Source organism: Venturia canescens, chromosome 9, assembly GCF_019457755.1.
Source record: "Venturia canescens isolate UGA chromosome 9, ASM1945775v1, whole genome shotgun sequence".
NCBI classification, from domain to species: Eukaryota; Metazoa; Arthropoda; class Insecta; order Hymenoptera; family Ichneumonidae; genus Venturia; species Venturia canescens.
Window position 1 is genome coordinate 3,933,716 of NC_057429.1, and position 19,346 is coordinate 3,953,061.

The 19,346-nt window shown below is 44.2% G+C and overlaps 3 protein-coding genes and 1 long non-coding RNA gene across 4 annotated transcripts; 3 read left to right on the forward strand and 1 right to left on the reverse strand.

The window, feature by feature from the left end:
* Positions 1-1,729: 1,729 nt before the first annotated feature.
* Positions 1,730-4,704, reverse strand: LOC122415772 (uncharacterized). Its single transcript, XR_006261978.1, has 2 exons — positions 3,386-4,704; positions 1,730-3,290 (listed from the first exon to the last, which is right to left on the reverse strand). It is a non-coding gene; the product is annotated as an uncharacterized lncRNA (long non-coding RNA).
* An 8,995-nt stretch (positions 4,705-13,699) lies between these two features.
* LOC122416248 (uncharacterized) lies at positions 13,700-15,112 on the forward strand. Its single transcript, XM_043429008.1, has one exon. It carries the CDS (start codon positions 13,700-13,702, stop codon positions 15,110-15,112), a length of 1,413 nt encoding a protein of 470 aa, XP_043284943.1.
* A 747-nt stretch (positions 15,113-15,859) lies between these two features.
* LOC122416249 (uncharacterized) lies at positions 15,860-16,975 on the forward strand. Its single transcript, XM_043429010.1, has one exon. The coding sequence runs from the start codon at positions 15,860-15,862 to the stop codon at positions 16,973-16,975; it is 1,116 nt and encodes a 371-aa protein (XP_043284945.1).
* Positions 16,976-17,713: 738 nt separating this feature from the next.
* LOC122416250 (uncharacterized) lies at positions 17,714-19,015 on the forward strand. Its single transcript, XM_043429011.1, has one exon. The coding sequence runs from the start codon at positions 17,714-17,716 to the stop codon at positions 19,013-19,015; it is 1,302 nt and encodes a 433-aa protein (XP_043284946.1).
* The last annotated feature ends 331 nt before the right edge of the window (positions 19,016-19,346 follow it).

The following is a 19,346-nucleotide window of genomic DNA, read 5'->3' on the forward strand; positions in this document are numbered from 1 at the left end:
CGGAAGTGAGGTCAAATCCAACTGGTTGATGAAAACACCACTACCCTGAATAAGAATTTTGGTCTTTCCAAGATTTAATTTGAGATCATTGTCTTCGGCATAACGTGCAATGACAGAGACATCATGAGCGATCTTCTCGAGGCCAAGACTCAATTCAGCCGGTGGGCAGCTTAAATAGATCTGGGTGTCATCCGCAAAGATCATATGACTGGTATAAAGTAAATTATCGCCAATATCATTAATGAATAGGGAAAAGAGCAGTGGACCTAGCACTGACCCCTGCGGAACACCCGATGTCGTGGGTAACCAGTTAGAAGAGCATCCCTCGGAATCCAGAACAGCCTGAGTGCGATTTGTTAGGTAAGAGAAGACCCATTTTAATGCATTGAGAGAAAAGCCTAATTTACGGAGCTTAATCAGCACTTTACTGTGGGAAATCGTGTCAAAAGCTTTGCTGAAATCGAATAAGACAAGAATCGTTAATTCACGATTATCAATAGCTAGGCGTATATCGTGACAAATTCTAAGCAAAGCTGTCTGTGTACTATGATTCTTACGATAACCTGACTGCCGGGTACTTAATAAATTGTGAACGGAAAGATAGTCTAGAATTTGAATCATTGCAACTCTTTCGAGAAACTTAGAGAGCTCTCAGAGGTTGGCGACAGGACGGCAATCAGATTCTGAACGCGGCGGGTTGATTTTCAACAGCGGCCTAATAAAAGCACGCTTCCAAGCAGTAGGGAAGTGCGAAAATTGAAAGCTATGGTTAAACAGATGAGCAAGCGTATGAAATAAAGCCAGTAAAGCATTATGTATGGAAAATAATGAGAGTCCATCTGGACCCTCGCTCAAGCCGGGCTTAGTAGCCATGACCAATTTTCTGACGAAGGTAGAACTAACATCGGAGAATTCAAATTCTGGGTGACTGGGTATTATTCCTTCTACCTCATCTCGAAGTGAACTATAATCGCACAATGGAGATCGATTAGAATTAGCCGCAAAGAACGAGTTAAGCTGATCAGCCGTGAAGTACGTAAAAGGTGAAAGTGATGGCGGCTTAACCAAACCCTGCTTAGATAATTCCTTCCACAATGCAGAAGAGTCAGTCAGAGTAGAGAGTCGATTGAAAAGATACTCGTTTTTCGCAGATTTAATTTTCGCCGAAAGTTCATTTCTGTATTGTCTATAGATTCCGTAGGCAAGAATTGAACCCGACCTCTTCGCATGCTTAAATAATACGTTTTTTTATTTTTATCTCACATTTAAGCGCATCTGAAAGCCAAGGCATTGCAGGACGGCGAACTCGAAAAGTACGCAAAGGTGCGTGAGCATCAAAAGTTGTACAGACAGCGGATTGAATAATGGCAGTCAAATCATCAATTTTCTCAGGTGACGTAAGAAAATTAGACAAAGAGGCGTGAGATTCGCCAAGATAGGAGTAAGATGCCAAAGAGGACTGAAAAGAGGTCACATTAAAGTATTTAATACATCGACGTGTTATAGTACGTTCTGCAATTCTGCAATTCTGCAAGAGAGAGAGAGAGAGAGAGAGAGAGAGATGATGATGATGATGATGATAGTATTTATTTGCCTCAGTAACCTATTAGGCAATTACAAGAAAAGAAAAACCCTGCCCAGTTACCCTAAACCTGAGCTTAGGTTATGCGCATACAATATGTATGCGTATTAAGTAAGAGAGAGAGAGAGAGAGAGAGAGAGAGAGAGATTGATTGATTCCATTTAATTAGCCTTCGGCTACTCTTAATACATTGTTGTACAATCTTACTAATTACTAATTATTACTTATCGATTTAATCCAATATCGCATTTTCCCTCTTTATGTACTGCTTCAGTCTTTCTTTAAATACATCAATATTCTCTATTTCTTTTATCACATTTGGTAGTTTGTTGTATATGTCAAAACCTGTGTACGTAATACATTTTTGCGCAGTTTTTGTCCTATTTTTTTTTTTCATTTTTATGTTCTCTCGTTGTCGTGTGTTATAACTATGCGTTTCTCCCATTAATGTTATTTCTTCTATTAAGTATCGCGGCATCAAGCCTCTTTTTATTTTATGTATAAATACTAATTATACTACCCTATTCTGTATTTTTTGTAATCTTTCGATCCATTGTTTACTAAAGTTTATCATTAGCGTGTTACAATATTCAAAATGTGGCTGACTAATTGTTTTATAAATAGTCAGCAGGGTATTTCGCGACACAATTTTGTTGATTCGATAGATAAAATTTACTTTCTTTGCTGTTTTTTTGATTATATACATTGCTTGTTTATTAAAATTTAAATTGTTATCTATAATTATTCCGAGATATTTTATTTCACTTACTTCAGCTATTTTTGTCCTTTCTATTTCAATCTCACATGTGTTTACAACATTCCTTTTCCGCATATCATGTATTATCATAAATTTAGTCTTTGTCATATTTAGCCTCAGAGAGTTTCCATTTATCCATCTAACTACTTTATCTAAATCATAGTTTAATTTTCTCTCCACTTGTTGTGTACATTTTCCACTCACAAATATTACTGTATCATCAGCGAACATTTTACAATCACAGTATTCAAGTTGTTTCTTTATATCATTTATGTACAGTATGAAGAGTAAAGGTCCTAGGACTGACCCTTGCGGGACGCCATGCTCATTTTCTATTTTATTTGACATATACTCTCCATATTGTACTTGCTGTGTACGTGTTGTGAGATATGATTCTATCTATCTATGTACGGTTCCTGTTATTCCATACTCCGACAATTTTTCCAGTAACGTCCTTCTACTTATAGTTTCAAAGGCCCTTTTAAAGTCTAAAAATACAACTCCTGTTACGTTTCCTTCATCCATACTGTTTTTCCATTTTATTAATGTGTTTTGTATTGCCGTTTCACACGAATAGTTCCTTCTGAAGCCCGATTGTTCATTAGTAGTAGGTGGTGCACTATGGCGACCCCCACTCCTATCCCCACTCCTTTCCCCCACTAGGCCGAGCGGCCGGCGTTGTGGGTGAGAGGTTTGCGGGTGTGCGGAGGGGGGATGAGCGTGTCACCATAGCGCACCACCTTTTTTTTTATTTTTCTCCGTATATATATATATTTCAGCTCTTATTAATTTTACAATTTTAGTTATAATATTGCACATAATTCACAATACATATAGTAGTAGGGGGGTATTTTTTGTGGATATTTTTGGTTTTTCGTTCGTTTTCACGACGGCGTCGATGACCATGGAGCGGTGGTTTACGGGGTGTGCTGCTTAGATGGTCAGACGATGCTGTAACAGGGGCGGTAGAGACACCATAATGTGAGAGAGGCTCGTGTACGTTTGGGAGTGTTCAGATGGTTGATAAATAAGTTTTTGCCCCATACCTGTTTATGATCATTCTTCAGCAGGTTTGAACTCCAGTCTGTTGAGTTTCGTGCCGTGGTACAGCATGATTAATTTTTTGTTTGAGGCTGCCTCGCACATCTGCTGGAATAAACTGCTCTTATCTTCGAAAGCTTTGACGAATCTTGTCGGTAGGAAGCATGTAAATGTGCTGTCCACGTCCATGGCAATTCGCTTGCCCCATTTCGTTTCGACGACACGGATACAGGTGATGCGGTATTCTTTGGCGAGTTCAAGCTCGGTCAGTTTTTTGACGAGGAGGAAGGACTCCAAAAGGCCTGTTTGATTGACGAGCGTGAAATCGATTGTTCAGATCGAGTTTTTTTTATGGCCACTGTTAAAGCGCGGAGTTCTGAAATGTCGCGTATTCTGGCTTTAAACGTTGCAATATCATGCAAAAAGATATCTAAGCGTACTTTCAATTCACGTCGTTTACTCATGCGGCGACTTGGGAGCACTGTCTGATCATCAGAGAGCTCAAATGATTTAAACCTCCTGTTTGGTAGATTCATATCCCTACCTCGAATGCAGAAAAGAGCTGACAACAATCTTTTGATGCAGCATCTCCCCCATTGCCACAGGGTGGCAGTGATGGGAGAAATCCGACAATACCTTGGCGGAGGTATTGGTTTACCATGGCCCCGACCGTCGCTAGCATAAGTCAGCATTTATAAGATAATGAAATGTGAGGATGAGATCAGCGGCAATGCGCGTCTTTACGAGGATGATTTTTTGATACCGGTTGCTTTTCCCTCTTCCCGCTGCGCCACCGTTAATAAACCAGCAGTCCAGGACGTGGTGGTTCTGTACTCCCACAAGGCGATGGAGCGATCGTTATGAGAAAGCCATTTTTTTAATCTCACAGCGCCGTTGAGAGCACACTTGAACGAGGTATTTTTGTGTAGTAAGCCGTGAAATATGCAAAACGTACTGCTCTCGGGGAGGTTACGAGACGGTGGTTCTTTGTCCTCCTCTAGATTTATAACGAAGCAGTCTGTTAGCTGTGTCAAATATGCGGCTGCATCAGACCCTCTTGTAAACAGGCGATCGGATTGTACCGCGATTTGCTGTAGCTTCGACCGCACGTAAAGGTGTTTCACCCTCGGACCAGTCTATACCGTGATGATTGCACTTTAGCCACGTGTTTTGTCGTTTCACACTAGGAGGCAGTACGCTATAAGCGTGAGGCGGTGATATGATCCAGTGTGCTAAGTAAGATGTTTTCACAGAGACCACGGCAATTTCTTTGGGCACGAAGCTATTATATTTATCCTTCAGGCCTTGTATATCAACGACGATGTTCATGATGCCTCCCGACCGATGTAAAGTCTCAAGCCTTGAGCGTCGACTGACGATGAGCGTTGAACGCTCTGCAGCTGCATTAGAGACAACAGCGCTGATCGTCAGCGAAATCTGATATCCGGCCCACGTCACCACTCGTACGATTTTCGCCGAAAGAAACGGGATAGGAGACAGACACAGGATTTTAAAACGGCGCGTGTGATTCTTGTTGAAAGAAACGAGACAGTCGTTAGAAGTAGCATTTAAAATTTTATTACCATGTAATTACCGAGAACGAGAGCAACAGTGCTGTATACAATGTAAATGCTTAATCCTATAACCCCTGCCGATACAGTCATCTGTATCGGAAACCACACCCTTAGATTTACCACCCTTGCTGCTATACGCATTATAATACTCATGAACTATTTTATCGTTTCGCTGCAAATCATGCGAAAAAACATCTCTAAATCGTTGAATACCGAGACCAGTAGCCATATAATGAAGAAACATAACACAATACTGTCCACAACACTGCGAATTAGGGCCTTGGAGCTGAACCGTGTTGCAACGGAAGAGTCGACAGTTTCTTCGGAGACGCGCGAGATGCTGTGGGATGATTGGAGGTAGGCCGTAACTGTCGAAGAACCATCCGTGTCCATTTCGATCGACGTACATGGCGACCCAGTGGGCCTCTGGCTGTTTGTATCCATCGGTGTTAACCACGAATGCCGTCGGTTTCGTCCACACCTTCGGGATACGATCGGCCGGGTAGACGCCTATAGCATGCTCCTTTATGTTTTTGAGAGATTGTAAGATCTGAAGACTGTTCATGATTCGAGGGTTCTTTTTCCTCTTCGGTCCTGGCCTCAGACATACCAATGCTCCACGACGTGGTAGTCCTATACTCCGATAAGGAGGTAATCCGTTCGCTTTGACAGAGCCAGGCTTTGATTCTTATAGCGTTGTTCAGAGCGCATCTGTAGGTCTGTCTGTGATTTGCGACGCGGTGGTGCATACAGCATGCGTCGCTTCGAGGTAGCTGACGTAATGAAGGAGCCTCTTCATCATCTTCTAAATTTATAATAAAATAGCCCGTGAGCTGCGCCAGATACGATGATTTGTCAGAGCCACGCGTGAAAATCCGTGTCGCCTGACCCGCAATCCTTTTCAGATTTGTCTCCAACGCTTGTAGCGATGTATCGCCTTTAGACCATTCTATACCATGGATATTATCGCGTAGCCACATATTTTGACGCTTTACAAAGACTGGTAAGTTATCGTCCCTATAGGGCGGCTTTACAATCCAGTGACCATAGTCTTCAGTTTTTACCGATACGACGGCTACTTCTTTAGGTATAAACTGGTTATCTCTACCTCTCACGCCCTGCACATCAATAACAATATACGTGATGCCGTCTTTTTTATTTGACCGTCACTCTTTGAATGCTCAGCGAAAACTGAGGGTGCTTCTCTCTCGCTCATCAACCACTGAAATCTACGATGACCTGTCTGGATGAGTCAGTCTCAAGCACATTATCATATTCAGCGTACACAATACAGTTAATCGTTGTAGGTAAAGACCCCGCGAAGCGTACTTCTATCCTCACGCTGCCATGCCTCACCAGATTCCAGTGGGAGCTGCTATTAGCCGAGAGATCGGGTGTCAGATCAAACGCGAAAAGGCAATGGCCGTATGGATAGCTCAAACGCGAGATACAGTTGCCGTCGTTGAGAAAGTGAATACCCGAGCCAGAAAATAACGTGTGATATGCATCCACATACATCAAGAGACTCGGTAGAGTCTCGGGACAAGTACATTGACAGCCCTGTCGTCTGCTGGCTTGAGGCTCTCGCCGAGACTATATTTTCTCTGAATAAAACGATTCGCGGTGGTGGGGGTAAAATTGGCATGTGATTTTCTTTAATTGCAAAACTCATGAGTTATGTACGGCTTTGAAAATTGAACTTTTAGCTAATTAAGAAGTTCTTTGTCGAATGAGTCCAAAATCAGCATGCTCGGTGTCATAATTTCTGAGAAAAAACTTTGCACGGGCTTAAGATTATGCAAAAGTTACTAACACATTCAGGATTTTACGTATCTGTATACGCGTACTCCAACCGCTACAAACATAGGCCTCTTGGCCCCCATGATCACCAATCCCTGGTGAGAGAAATTTTGTTTCAACCAATGAAGAGTGAGAGAATTTTTGGGCCAATGACATTCAAGAAGAAGAGCAAGGAAGTTTGGCGGAAAGCTAAAAAGCTCGAGAGCTCGAAAGTACTCGAAAGTCACCAGCTGAAGTTTCACGTCATGTTGACATTTGGGGTTATGATGTTATGAAGTGCGTGCGGGAAAATAAAAATAATTTTCACGTCATCTAACGAAGTGCATATTGATATTTATTTTGTTAAAACTTGTGGAATACTAATCCGGTATAAAAGCGGCCGTGTAAATGTAGACTGTGATCTGTGTGTGAAAATAAAAAATATAAAAAAATGAGCGATGCATATGTCAACGAAACTTTTCAAGATTTCATTATTTCGTTCGATTGGAAATAAGTGTCAACTGAGATAATCTTTCAATTAATCCAGAGTGCGCGGAATATTGTGCAGTGTAAATATATCATCAGTTGCGTGATTATACAGGGTGTCCCATTTTAATCTTACACCTGACTTTTTTCGGAAAATATTGCTCGGATCAAATATTGTGTGCAACAAAACTTTTAGGGGTTGAAGGGGGACGTTTGATAAAAATTGGTTTGTGGATCCAAAATTCAAAATGGCGGCGTTAGAATGGCCGACATGTTTTTTTCGAATGGAAACATAACTTTTTTTCATCACCAAAAAATTTTTCAGCGCAAAACCAACAACTTTTGTTGGAAAAATTTTTTGATTAAGTTCATATTTTTTAAGTGAGAACATCATTTTCAACTATTTTAGAGGTATCCAGGATGTACCGCGAAGAGATCTTTAACGTACCAAGTGCAAGTGCGTTTGCGTGTAAGGAGCATATCAACGATTTCGTTGGGACTGAAATCAGCCATTGTTGCTAATTTTCAGAATTTTCCTCTAATTTAAGAACTTTTAAAAATTTCGAAAATCAAGAATTTTTCTCTGATTTCAGAACCTTTACAAATTTTCGATTTCGTCTCTTGCTAATGGCTGCGGAGTCAGACGATAAACGTTTCAATCAATTTTTCATCCGTGGGCGATCACAATGACTTCTAAAATAAAAAATTGTTCTCTGATTTAAAACTCTAAAGTAAGAGAACTACGCAAAGTCAGACTACGTCAGTACTACCAATGATGTTTTCTTTAATCTCTTACAAAGTGAACTTACCTTTAATCGTACGCGAGGCTTACGCTTAAAGATAAGTACACGCAAGCGAGCCTTACGCTTAAAGATAAGTTCACGTAAGCGAAACTTACGCCTACTTTTGAGTTGTAAATCAGAGAAGAATTTTTTATTTTAGAAGTCATTGTGATCGCCCACGGATGAAAAATTAATTGAAACGTTTATCTTCTGACTCCGCAGCCATTAGCAAGAGACGAAATCGAAAATTTGTAAAGGTTCTGAAATCAGAGAAAAATTCTTGATTCTCGAAATTTTTAAAAGTTTTTAAATTAGAGGAAAATTCTGAAAATTAGCAACAATGGCTGATTTTAGTTCTAACGAAATCGTTGATATGCTCCTTATTTTAGGGAGGTGTCGGGGCAATTACTTCCGAGCTGAAAATTTGTATCGACGTGAATATCCTGATCGTCGTCACCCATCACGGCAGACAATCCGAACCCTTGAGCAGCGGGCGAGGGCAGGTCGGATGATCTGCCACCGTCGACATTTCCCAAACGTCAATAATTTTGGTGGATTGCATGGAGCCCGAAACATGGCTATTTTAGCCATGGTAGCAATTGATCCTCATTTGAGTACCAAAGTGATCTCGGAACGACTGGGGTTTCCCAAATCGACAGTGCACCGTGTATTGAAAGGTGCGAAACTTCACCCGTACCGACTACAATTCCACCAAGACACTCCTAATCCAGATCCGTTGCGAAGGGTGGCGTTTTGTCGGTGGGCGTTGAGACAAATCGAGCGATCCAGGGACTTTTTTCGATACGTTATGTTCAGTGATGAATCCACTTTCAACAACCGTGGTCAAGTGAACCGATGGAACTTTCGGTATTGGTCTGATCAGAATCCACATTGATTGAGACAGATCGATCACCAGCATCGATGAAGTCTGAACGTATGGTGTGGTATTGTGAGCGGGCAATTAATAGGTCCCCATTTTTTCGAGGGGAAATGTGAACTCTGTCCGTTACCTTGATTTTCTACAAAATGAACTGTCTCTTTTGCTAGAAGATCTGGATTTGGAAACACGTCAACAGATGTGGTTTCAGCAAGACGATGCACTCGCTCACTGGGCTCATGTTGTTCGAAATCATCTGGATACAACATTTGGTCAACGGTGGATTGGTCGAAACGGTCCTGTAAATTGGCCTCCAAGGTCACCAGATCTTACCTCTCCTGATTTCTTTTTGTGGGGGTACTTAAAAGACGCTGTCTACCGTCAAGCTCCAACAACACGAGAGAACATGAAGGAGCGGATAAGAGCTGCCTGCCGTGCGATCCCGAGAGATGTTTTCCTACGCACAGTTGATGGTTTTGAGAGAAGAGTTCAGGCATGTTTAAACATGAATGGAGGGATCTTTGAACATCTCTAGGGAGGGATCAGAGTACACTCACAAGGAGGGTTTGGAGTCCGAAAATACTGCGGTAGTGACGAACCGCAGAGACCTAATCCTTGTGAGCTCGTACCTATGGGCATAAAGGCATTGCATGCCCCTCTTTTTAAAAAAAGTTGAAAAATAAAATGAAAATAAAAAACACACACACATGCACCTCCACGTATGCACGCATATGCAGACGCACACGCAAACGCACTTGCACTTGGTACGTTAAAGATCTCTTCGCGGTGCATCCTGGATACCTCTAAAATAGTTGAAAATTATGTTCTCACTTAAAAAATATGAACTTAATCAAAAAATTTTTCTAACAAAAGTTGTTGGTTTTGCGCTGAAAAATTTTTTGGTGATGAAAAAAAGTTATGTTTCCATTCGAAAAAAACATGTCGGCCATTCTAACGCCGCCATTTTGAATTTTGGATCCACAAACCAATTTTTATCAAACGTCCCCCTTCAACTCCTAAAAGTTTTGTTCCACACAATATTTGATCCGAGCAATATTTTCTGAGAAAAGTTAGGTGTAAGATTAAAATGGGACACCCTGTATATCATGTGTAATAATGTAGGTTATATAGACGAGTGCCCTTTGATAGCTGTGTGGTAATAACGAACCGGCCGGGGTTCGATGATATGAAGTGCGGAACAAATGTAACAAACGTTCGCATAGTTAGTGAATAATATAAATAAGGCAAATCAGTTTATCAAAAATAGCTCTGGAAGTTGTAAGGAAAAATGTTCGTCAACCTAAAACGTCAAATTTTCTTTTTGCGATATGAAATATTATGGTTGATAATTAATAAATCAAGAACACACGGGACTGTTAGTGTATAATGTGAGAAACTCCAATCGAATAAATATGTTTTCTAATTTATTTCTTGTGTCAACATTATTTTTGAATATTCCCATATTTTGTTTCCTATTGAGTTTGGCTCTGCTCTTTCCGATCCTTGTTTTGACTCCATCGGTTTGCAGCGGATCGATACATATTATTAATTGGTTGCCTAATATGTGTCCTATGATTTTCTACTATTTCTTCATGCTGATTATGGTAACGTGATTCAAGAGGTTTCCAATTATGATCATCAATCGCACATTTTGTACAACAGATTCTCAAAACAGTTTCTGGTCTTGATATAAGTGTAGTTATTCTTTTTCCACCTGGTCTGTCGAGTAATAAATTTTGAAACTTGTTCCAAAATGTCTTTGGATGCTTTTTTTGCTGATAATATGAAAAGTTGAATCTTGGCAATGCGGTAGGCAAACACAAATTTTGACAACAATACTTATGAAATGACGTGTATGTTGAGTATTCCTATTCTGCAAACTGCAAATGTGGAATTATTGGTGAAAACATTCATTACGATAAGTGTACAGTTGCTCAATTTTCGATGCGATTAAGTATAATACCTGCCAACATCATGGAAACCTACAGAATTTCTGAATCTTATGTGCGCTATGTCATTTTAATGTAACATCATGACTTCTAACAACTTTTCACTCTAATACTATAGATTTGGATCATTGAAATACAGTAAAAATCTGCAAACTATAAAATTTATATACTGTGCCATTCATTTTATTTTTTGACTCGCACCGTAACATAAATATGAAGTGAAAAATTCATTACAAAAGTCTTCAGTTGCTCATTTATGGATGGATTTGAAATTGCTGTCTTCCAAACTCATTGCGCAGATACATTGAATCGCAGCAGATACCTGCGAACTTGGAAATTTCTGTGGATAAGTATATGTGCTAAGTATCACCCCCTATCTTTGATTATGGTAATATGTAATGGAACTTTGTTCAGCAAGTTTTAAAGTATTTCTTTTCAAATAGTATTAAAGTTTGTATTACTGCGGTATGGAGCGATACCTTCAAACTTTGATATTTTTGTGTCGCACCATGTGTGCCAATTATTTAACTTTTTTACTCCAACCGTAACATGTAATTTCAAAAATTCATCACAAAAGTTTTCAGCTTTACTAACTATCTTAATTTTCCTTTTTCTAAATTCTATGCTAAATTTCTGAATTTCCTAATTTATTTCTAAATTATCCTGAAATGAAATTGTTTTCCTCCACAACCAATGCAGGTACCTTAAACGTCTTTGAATTCCGTTGCTCTGTTGAATCAAGTACGCTCAGTTTTTTTTACTTCTTCGAATTCTGAGATAATAAATGTTTCTGGGTGCCTTTTTTCTGCAACTATCAAACTGTAGATAATTGGATCTCCGCGGCCACTTGCAAACTTTGGAAATATATTTCATCCGGGGCATGTTTTGGATGACACGAAAATGTCTAGATTCAGAATGCAAAAACGACATTTAAAAATGGCCAATTCTGTTGGATTCGTTGTGTCTTGAATTTGATCTATCTTTCCTCTTTTCCTTTCTTTTCTCTAACGTTATAAGCCGGAAATCATATCTCAGCCCGCAACAAGCATTGCTACATGCTTTTGAGTTTCCAATTGTTCAGAAAAGGGCATAGTTCGCCGTTCTCTCGTGGGAGGCCCTCAGTCGACGGTCGGTCTCTCGCTTGAGCTCGGCGGTGCTGTGCACCTCTGCGCGCGCTCCCCTCCCTCGTGCTTCGCTTGCCGGTAGTTGCCGGCGCCTTCTTCTCCCTCTTCTGTTCAGAACGTCGTACAAGACGACACGTGCTTCTCTATCAATCTATTTTTCGCAACTTTCAATCATTCCTTTTCTAACTCAGTTGAGTGCGCGCTTTAGTCTCGCGATTTACGCCCGTGGAATTAAAACGTTCACTTCAATTGTTTTCCGGCGGTATTCAACTTCTCTTTCATATCGGAACCAAATTATTAACGGCTCTCTTCGATCACTTCTCCGCCATATTGGCCACCCGCGGACTCCTCGAGATGCTTCGATTGTGAAATCTTCGAACTAAATAAAACTGTGATATTTTTGACGACTTTTTACACGGAAACTTACGGCTTCGCTTTCATTCTTTTTTTTTCTTCACCCGGCCATACAATTATCCACGATTCCATCCTCACCAACCAGAAATATTCCTTCAAAAAACTACATGGTCCTTCGAGCCGGATTGTGAGTTGGAATTCGTGGATTCTTTGTATTTTTCCGGCATAAAATTCGTGGGAGTTCGGACTTCTGTGCATAAAGACTTCGGTGCTCTACAAGTGGTTTAAGTGCGGTGAATTCTTGTGGTTGCGACACACGTGGCCGTGCGCGCGCGAGCCGGTATCGACCTCCGCTTTGTGCGGATCTTCGTAGCGCTGTCTTCGTCACTCTCGCAACGCTTCTAGAACATTCTCCGCTCTCACTTCTCACTTGGCAACAAGATCGTCACCGGACTACTTCAATCCTTCGCACATTGAGGCGACGGAGTTTAGTGACGTCATCGCCCCGGTTTATCACTTCGCGAGCTCGCTTCATGTCGTAAGTACTGAACAATTTTCAAGCAAGGAGCGTGCTCTGCTATACGGCTTCCTTCGATAGTGAAGACTCTTCCTACACTTTCTTCGGACAATATTTGCGCCTGAGTCATCGCAACATTCTGAGCATAATTCTCGTGTCTCTTCGAACATTTTCTTTTTCGAGTGGTGCACCGCGACAGCTTTGAACATTCTCGGCGCGCTTTTCAGACATTTTCGCGAGTGATTTCGTCGCAATTACTGCAGTACTTTTCGTTTCGCTTTCCGGATTCTTCGCGAGTGATTTCGCCGCGATTATCGATATACTTTCAGTTCAATTTTTCGGACTTTTCGCGAGTGATTTCGCCGCAATTACTGCAGTATTTTTCGTTTCGTTTTCCGGATTCTTCGCGAGTGATTTCGCCGCGATTATTGACACTTTTCGTTCTTTTTTTCGGACTTTTCGCGAGTGATTTCGCCGCGATTATCGACATACTTGTCGTTCATTTTTTGGATTTTTCGCGAGTGATTTCGCCGCGATTATTGACACTTTTCGTTCTTTTTGTCGGACTTTTCGCGAGTGATTTCGCCGCGATTATCGACATACTTGTCGTTCATTTTTTGGGATTTTTCGCGAGTGATTTCGCCGCGATTATTGACACTTTTTGTTCTTTTTTTCGGACTTTTCGCGAGTGATTTCGCCGCGATTTAATCCAGTTGACTTCGTCGAATATTTTCGAACGGTTTCCACGAGTGCCATCGCCGCGATAATACGGTCAACGTCGCCGGACATTTTCAAACTGCTTTCGCGAGTGCTTTCGCTGCGATTTTCCTAGACTTTCTCTTCGCATTTTTCCGGATCGCTTTTCCATCACTTCGCCATGACGACGGTTCAAGCCAAGGTTGACCGTCGCATCGCCGGACTCTACAGCACATTCCAGTGCATCATCGGCCTCGCTGAAAATGCGCAGGAGGCTTCAACCAGTAACACTTCGCGAGTGCTCGCAACGACGCGCCTGGAGCTTCTCGAAGCAGAATGGATACGGTTCAAATCGGAACATGCGGTCCTTCTCGACATGAATTGTGAAAATCTACAGGATCAGGCGTACTTCCGGGAGTCCGTAGAGGCTCAATGCCTTCAGGCTTACGAGACGGCTAAAGTAGCCTATCTCACGATCAAGGAGCATTACGACCGCACCGAACCTACCGGCGCCCTTCTCGCCGACGTCTCAGCTGCAGAGTGTCAGGCCGCTCTTCGTCGGTCCCTTCCAGAGATTAAACTAAAAACATTTTCCGGAGAGTTTTCAAAGTGGCGGGAATTTCATGACATGTTCGTCTCCATGGTGGGTGAGAACACATACATCACCTCCGTTGAGAAAATGCAGTATCTTCGAACTTCACTAAAGGGAGAAGCAGCTCAACTGGTGTCAAACCTTCCTATTTCGGCCTCTTCGTTCGCAGCAGCTTGGGATATTCTCGTTGAACGGTATGAGAACAAACGCCTCCTCATCACGGCTCAGCTCGACTGTTTGCTCGGCATCCCGAACATAACCACTCGGTCCGGTAAAGCTCTCAACAACCTTCTCAACACATTGTCTGAGGTCCTCCACGCCTTACAAGCGCTGGAGGTCCCCATTCAATCGTGGGACTGTATCTTGGTTCACATCGTCGCTTCAAAATTGGATCAACATCTTCGTGAACAATGGGAAGTCAAGCTCGGCGCTGCAAAAGAACCGGCAACTCTTCAACAACTTCGAGATTTTCTCAACACTCGGGCTCGAGCTCTGGAGAGCATCGAGATTCGTGTGCCTCAGTATTCTTCTCGGCAGTCTTCAACCGCAACGCCTTCACCGAAAACGGCCACTTCGCGAACTTCCTCTTCATCGGGCGCCGTCAAGGCATATACATCGCAGGTCCCTTCGAAGGGTACGATCCCTACAACCGTGGATCATAAAGCCGCTATGGCGTCCACGAAGCTCCTAAATCCAGGCGGTTCGGCAACCCAGTGTTGTCATTATTGCCTCAGCCAGCACTTCATCGCGAAGTGCCCCAATTTTAAGCAGCGGACCCCTCAAGAACGTCGGACAATCGCAGAACAGCGACGATTGTGTTTCAACTGCCTCGGACCTCATTCTGCAGTAAACTGCAAAGTAACCGGCCGCTGTGCCGAGTGCGGTGGCAAGCACCACACACTCATTCACACCGGATCAATCTCGGCTACTCCTTCACCACCTGCCGGAGCTCCTCATCTGAAACCATCGGCATCTTCGTCACCGAATGAGCCTCAGGCTTGACTCCTCCAGAGTCACCTATCGGATATTTCAAGAGGAACAGTTCCAACGGGTACTTCGCGCGACAGCGCTCCGCTTTTCTCGGATACTTCTACACAAACGGTGCTTCCATCGGACTCTTCGAGCACCCTTCTAGCCAACGCAACCGTCGCCTCGTGCAATCGGCCGTCAGTGCTTTTGGCCACTTGCCTAGCGCTTATCACATCTTCAGCCGGTCTTACTTCTACCATTCGGATTCTCATCGATCCCGGGTCCGAACTTTCGTTCATTTCAGAACGCGTAGTACAATCGTTGCAGTTAAAGCGTCAATCGGCATCATTAAACGTGTTAAGCCTCGGCAATCAACGAACTGGGCGCACGCGGGGAGTAGTCACCGCTCACCTTTCGTCTCTTCACGACTTCTCGGCTTCCTTCTCGGCCGCTGCATTCATTCTCCGGGTTCTCACCACGCCTCTTCCGTCATTCACTCCAACGGGACGAAAATCTTGGAATCACCTCAACGGCCTACAGCTCGCTGACCCGGATTTTCTTCAACCTCGGCCCATCGATCTCATTATCGGAGCCGATTCTTACGGCAAACTCATCGAATCAGAAGTGATAAAAGGCCTTCCTTCTGAACCAATCGCACAACGCACGCTGTTCGGATGGATCGTCCTTGGGCCAACATCGAACATTACCGCTACTCCGGCATCTCTTCATCACGCCTCAATCGAGGATGACGTGTCCCTTCAACTTCGGAAATTTTGGGAAATGGAAGAACTTCCGTCAGGTACCGCTTCAACTGAAGATGAGGATACGGAATTTTGCGAGCAATATTTCAATAACACGCATACGCGCGATGCTTCGGGTCGCTACACTGTTCGGCTCCCCTTTAATTTGCCTCCAACGTCACTCGGAGACTCCTTCTCGGCCGCTTCCCGATCACTTCACCGACTTCGAGCTCGGTTGGCTGAAGACGAGTATATCAGCCGGCTGTACAAAGAATTTCTTCAAGAATACGAGGCTCTTCATCACATGATTCCGGTTTCCGACGTAAGACCGACGAATCCGTGCTTCATCCTTCCGCATCGCGGAGTCGTGCGTGAGCACAGTGTCACCACAAAACTCCGTGTAGTTTTCAACGGGTCGTGCAAAACTAACACCGGTTTCTCGCTAAACGACATACTTCATACCGGGCCGAAGCTTCAACAGGACATTTCAGATGTACTTCTATGGATTCGGCAACATCGGTTCATCTTCGCTACGGATATTACAAAAATGTATCGGCAAATCCTCATACACCCGGACGATCAAGAGTTCCAACGGATTCTCTGGTTCGATTCAAACAACGAGCAGATCAGCTATAAACTCACAACCGTAACATACGGTTTGAGTTGCGCCACGTATTTGGCTATTCAGGTAATGCTTCAACTTGTCGAAGACGAAGGCCATGAGTTCCCTCTGGCCGTGCTTCCGTTAACTCAAGGACGCTATGTCGACGATATTTTCGGCGGAGCTGATTCTGTCTCAGAGCTTCGAGAAATCTCTCTTCAACTGGAAAAAATTTGTGCCCGCGGTTGCCTTCCACTTCAAAAATGGACTTCGAATTCACCAGCGGCTCTTCAACATCTAGACTCTTCAGCCTTACAACCTGAAGCCGTCTCGATTAAATCGGAGGATTCAACGACGAAGCTATTGGGCCTAGTATGGGATCCAATCAAGGATGTGTTTCGGTTCAATCTTCAGGCAAACTTCTCTTCAACAATAACTAAGCGGATCGCACTATCGGAAACTGCTTCCTTATTCGATCCCCTTGGTTTCCTTTCTCCCGTAATTATTACGGCCAAAATCTTCATGCAGGAGCTCTGGCTCGCAAAACTGCATTGAGACGACCTTCTTCCGGAACGACTTCAACTTCGGTGGTGGCAATTTCGCGAAAGTCTAAGCGATTTACCCCTCATTTCGATTCCTCGGTGGCTGCATTCGTCTCCAACGGACTCGGTCGAGCTTCACGGGTTTTCTGACGCTTCGCAGCTCGCCATGGCTGCTGTGGTTTATCTTCGATCATCTTCTCCGGACGGCTCGACTTCTGTCAAGCTCATCTCCTCGAAAACAAGAGTGGCCCCTCTGAAACGGCTGAGTATTCCTCGCCTCGAGTTTTCGGCTGCTCTTCTTCTATCTCGGCTCATTTCATACGTCCAGAAAACGCTTCCGCTAAACGGCGCGCCTGTATATCTCTGGACGGATTCATCGGTTACTCTCACCTGGGTCTCTTCACAACCAGCTCGCTGGAAAGACTTCGTCAGGAATCGAGTGTCACTCATCCAGGAGCTAACTTCAACGGCAAAATGGCGCTTTATTTCAGGAAAGGAGAATCCTGCGGACTGTGCTTCGCGAGGACTGACTCCTCTGCAGTTATCCAAGCACTCTCTCTGGTGGTCCGGCCCCACTTGGCTAATTAGCACTTCAGAAAACTGGCCGGCACAGCCCATAAACCTTCCTACGGACGCTCCACTTGAGCATCGGCCCGGCTTCACCTTCACATCCAACCTCGAACCAATAGGCGAGGTTTGGGATCTTGTACACCGGTATTCTTCACTGACACGCCTACTTCGCATCACGGCAATGTGTCAACGGGCCCTTCATCGATTCAAGCGCTCTTCACCGGCTCGGACGGACATACAACTCACTCCAGACGATCTTGAACAAGCAAGACTCTTCTGGGTGTTACATACGCAATCGGCTCACTTCTCTGCGGAACTTCGATCAATTTCAAACGGAAATTTTCTGACACGGGGTCATTTCCTGTCGGCCTTGACTCCCTTCATCGATTCGCTTGGAACTCTTCGCGTCGGGGGACGCCTGCAGCATTCAACTCTTAATTTGGAAGCGAAACATCCGGCTATTCTCCCTCGTCATTCGACGTTCACGACGCTCGTCATCGCTGACGCGCACCTCAAGACTCTTCACGGCGGAACTCAATCAACCTTGACTCTCCTTCGTTCCAGCTACTGGATCGTCGGAGGTCGAGCACCTATTCGATCATTCATTCTTCGCTGCGCCAAATGCGTTCGGTTTCGAGGACTTCGCGCTCAACAGCTCATGGGACAACTTCCGATCAGCCGTGCTACGCCTTCTCGAGCATTCCTTCACACCGGACTTGATTACGTCGGACCCTTCACGGTAAAAACATGGCGAGGTCGGCATACGAAAACGTACAAGGGATATCTGGCCGTCTTCGTTTGTTTTTCAACGTCAGCTGTTCACTTGGAACTAGTGACAGACTATACTTCGGATGCCTTCATCGCTGCCTTTCGGCAGTTCACGGGACGTCGAGGCATTTGTCATACGCTCTATAGCGATTGCGGGACGAACTTCGTCGGGGCTGATGCCCAACTTAAAGGACACTTCAAAGAAAGTGCGGCAGAAATGCCACACATAATCTCTTCGCTAACTAATATCGGAACTCGGTGGTCCTTCAATCCCCCCTCGGCTCCTCACATGGGAGGAAAATGGGAGGCCGCCGTCAAATCGGCCAAACATCACCTTCAACGGGTTATCGGGGACTCAGCACTTACGTATGAAGAATTTACAACTCTTCTTACGCAAGTCGAGTCAGTGCTACATTCACGTCCGCTGGGCGCCATGTCAGATGATCCGGATGACTTCTCTGCCCTGACTCCTGGCCACTTCCTCATCGGCGAGGCCCTTAATTCGGTGCCGGAACCCTCGCTCACTTCAACTCCGGAGCTAAAACTTCCGCGCTGGGCCCAAATACAACGGAAATTCCAGCTGATCTGGCAACGCTGGTCATCCGATTATCTTCAACACGGTTTAGCCACTTCCAAGTGGCGACATCCTCGGAACGAGATCCAGGTTGGCTCCCTGGTCCTCATCACGGACGAGCGACTTCCGCCTTCAAAGTGACCGCTCGCCAGAGTGGTCTCACTTCATCCAGGGGAAGACGAACTCACCCGAGTCGTCACACTTCGCACGGCTTCATCCACCTTCAAGCGGCCAATTTCAAAGCTCTGCATTCTTCCGGTTACTTCTTCGACAACATCGGTTGCCGAAGGCGGGGAGTGTGTTCAGAAAAGGGCATAGTTCGCCGTTCTCTCGTGGGAGGCCCTCAGTCGACGGTCGGTCTCTCGCTTGAGCTCGGCGATGCTGTGCACCTCTGCGCGCGCTCCCCTCCCTCGTGCTTCGCTTGCCGGTAGTTGCCGGCGCCTTCTTCTCCCTCTTCTGTTCGGAACGTCGT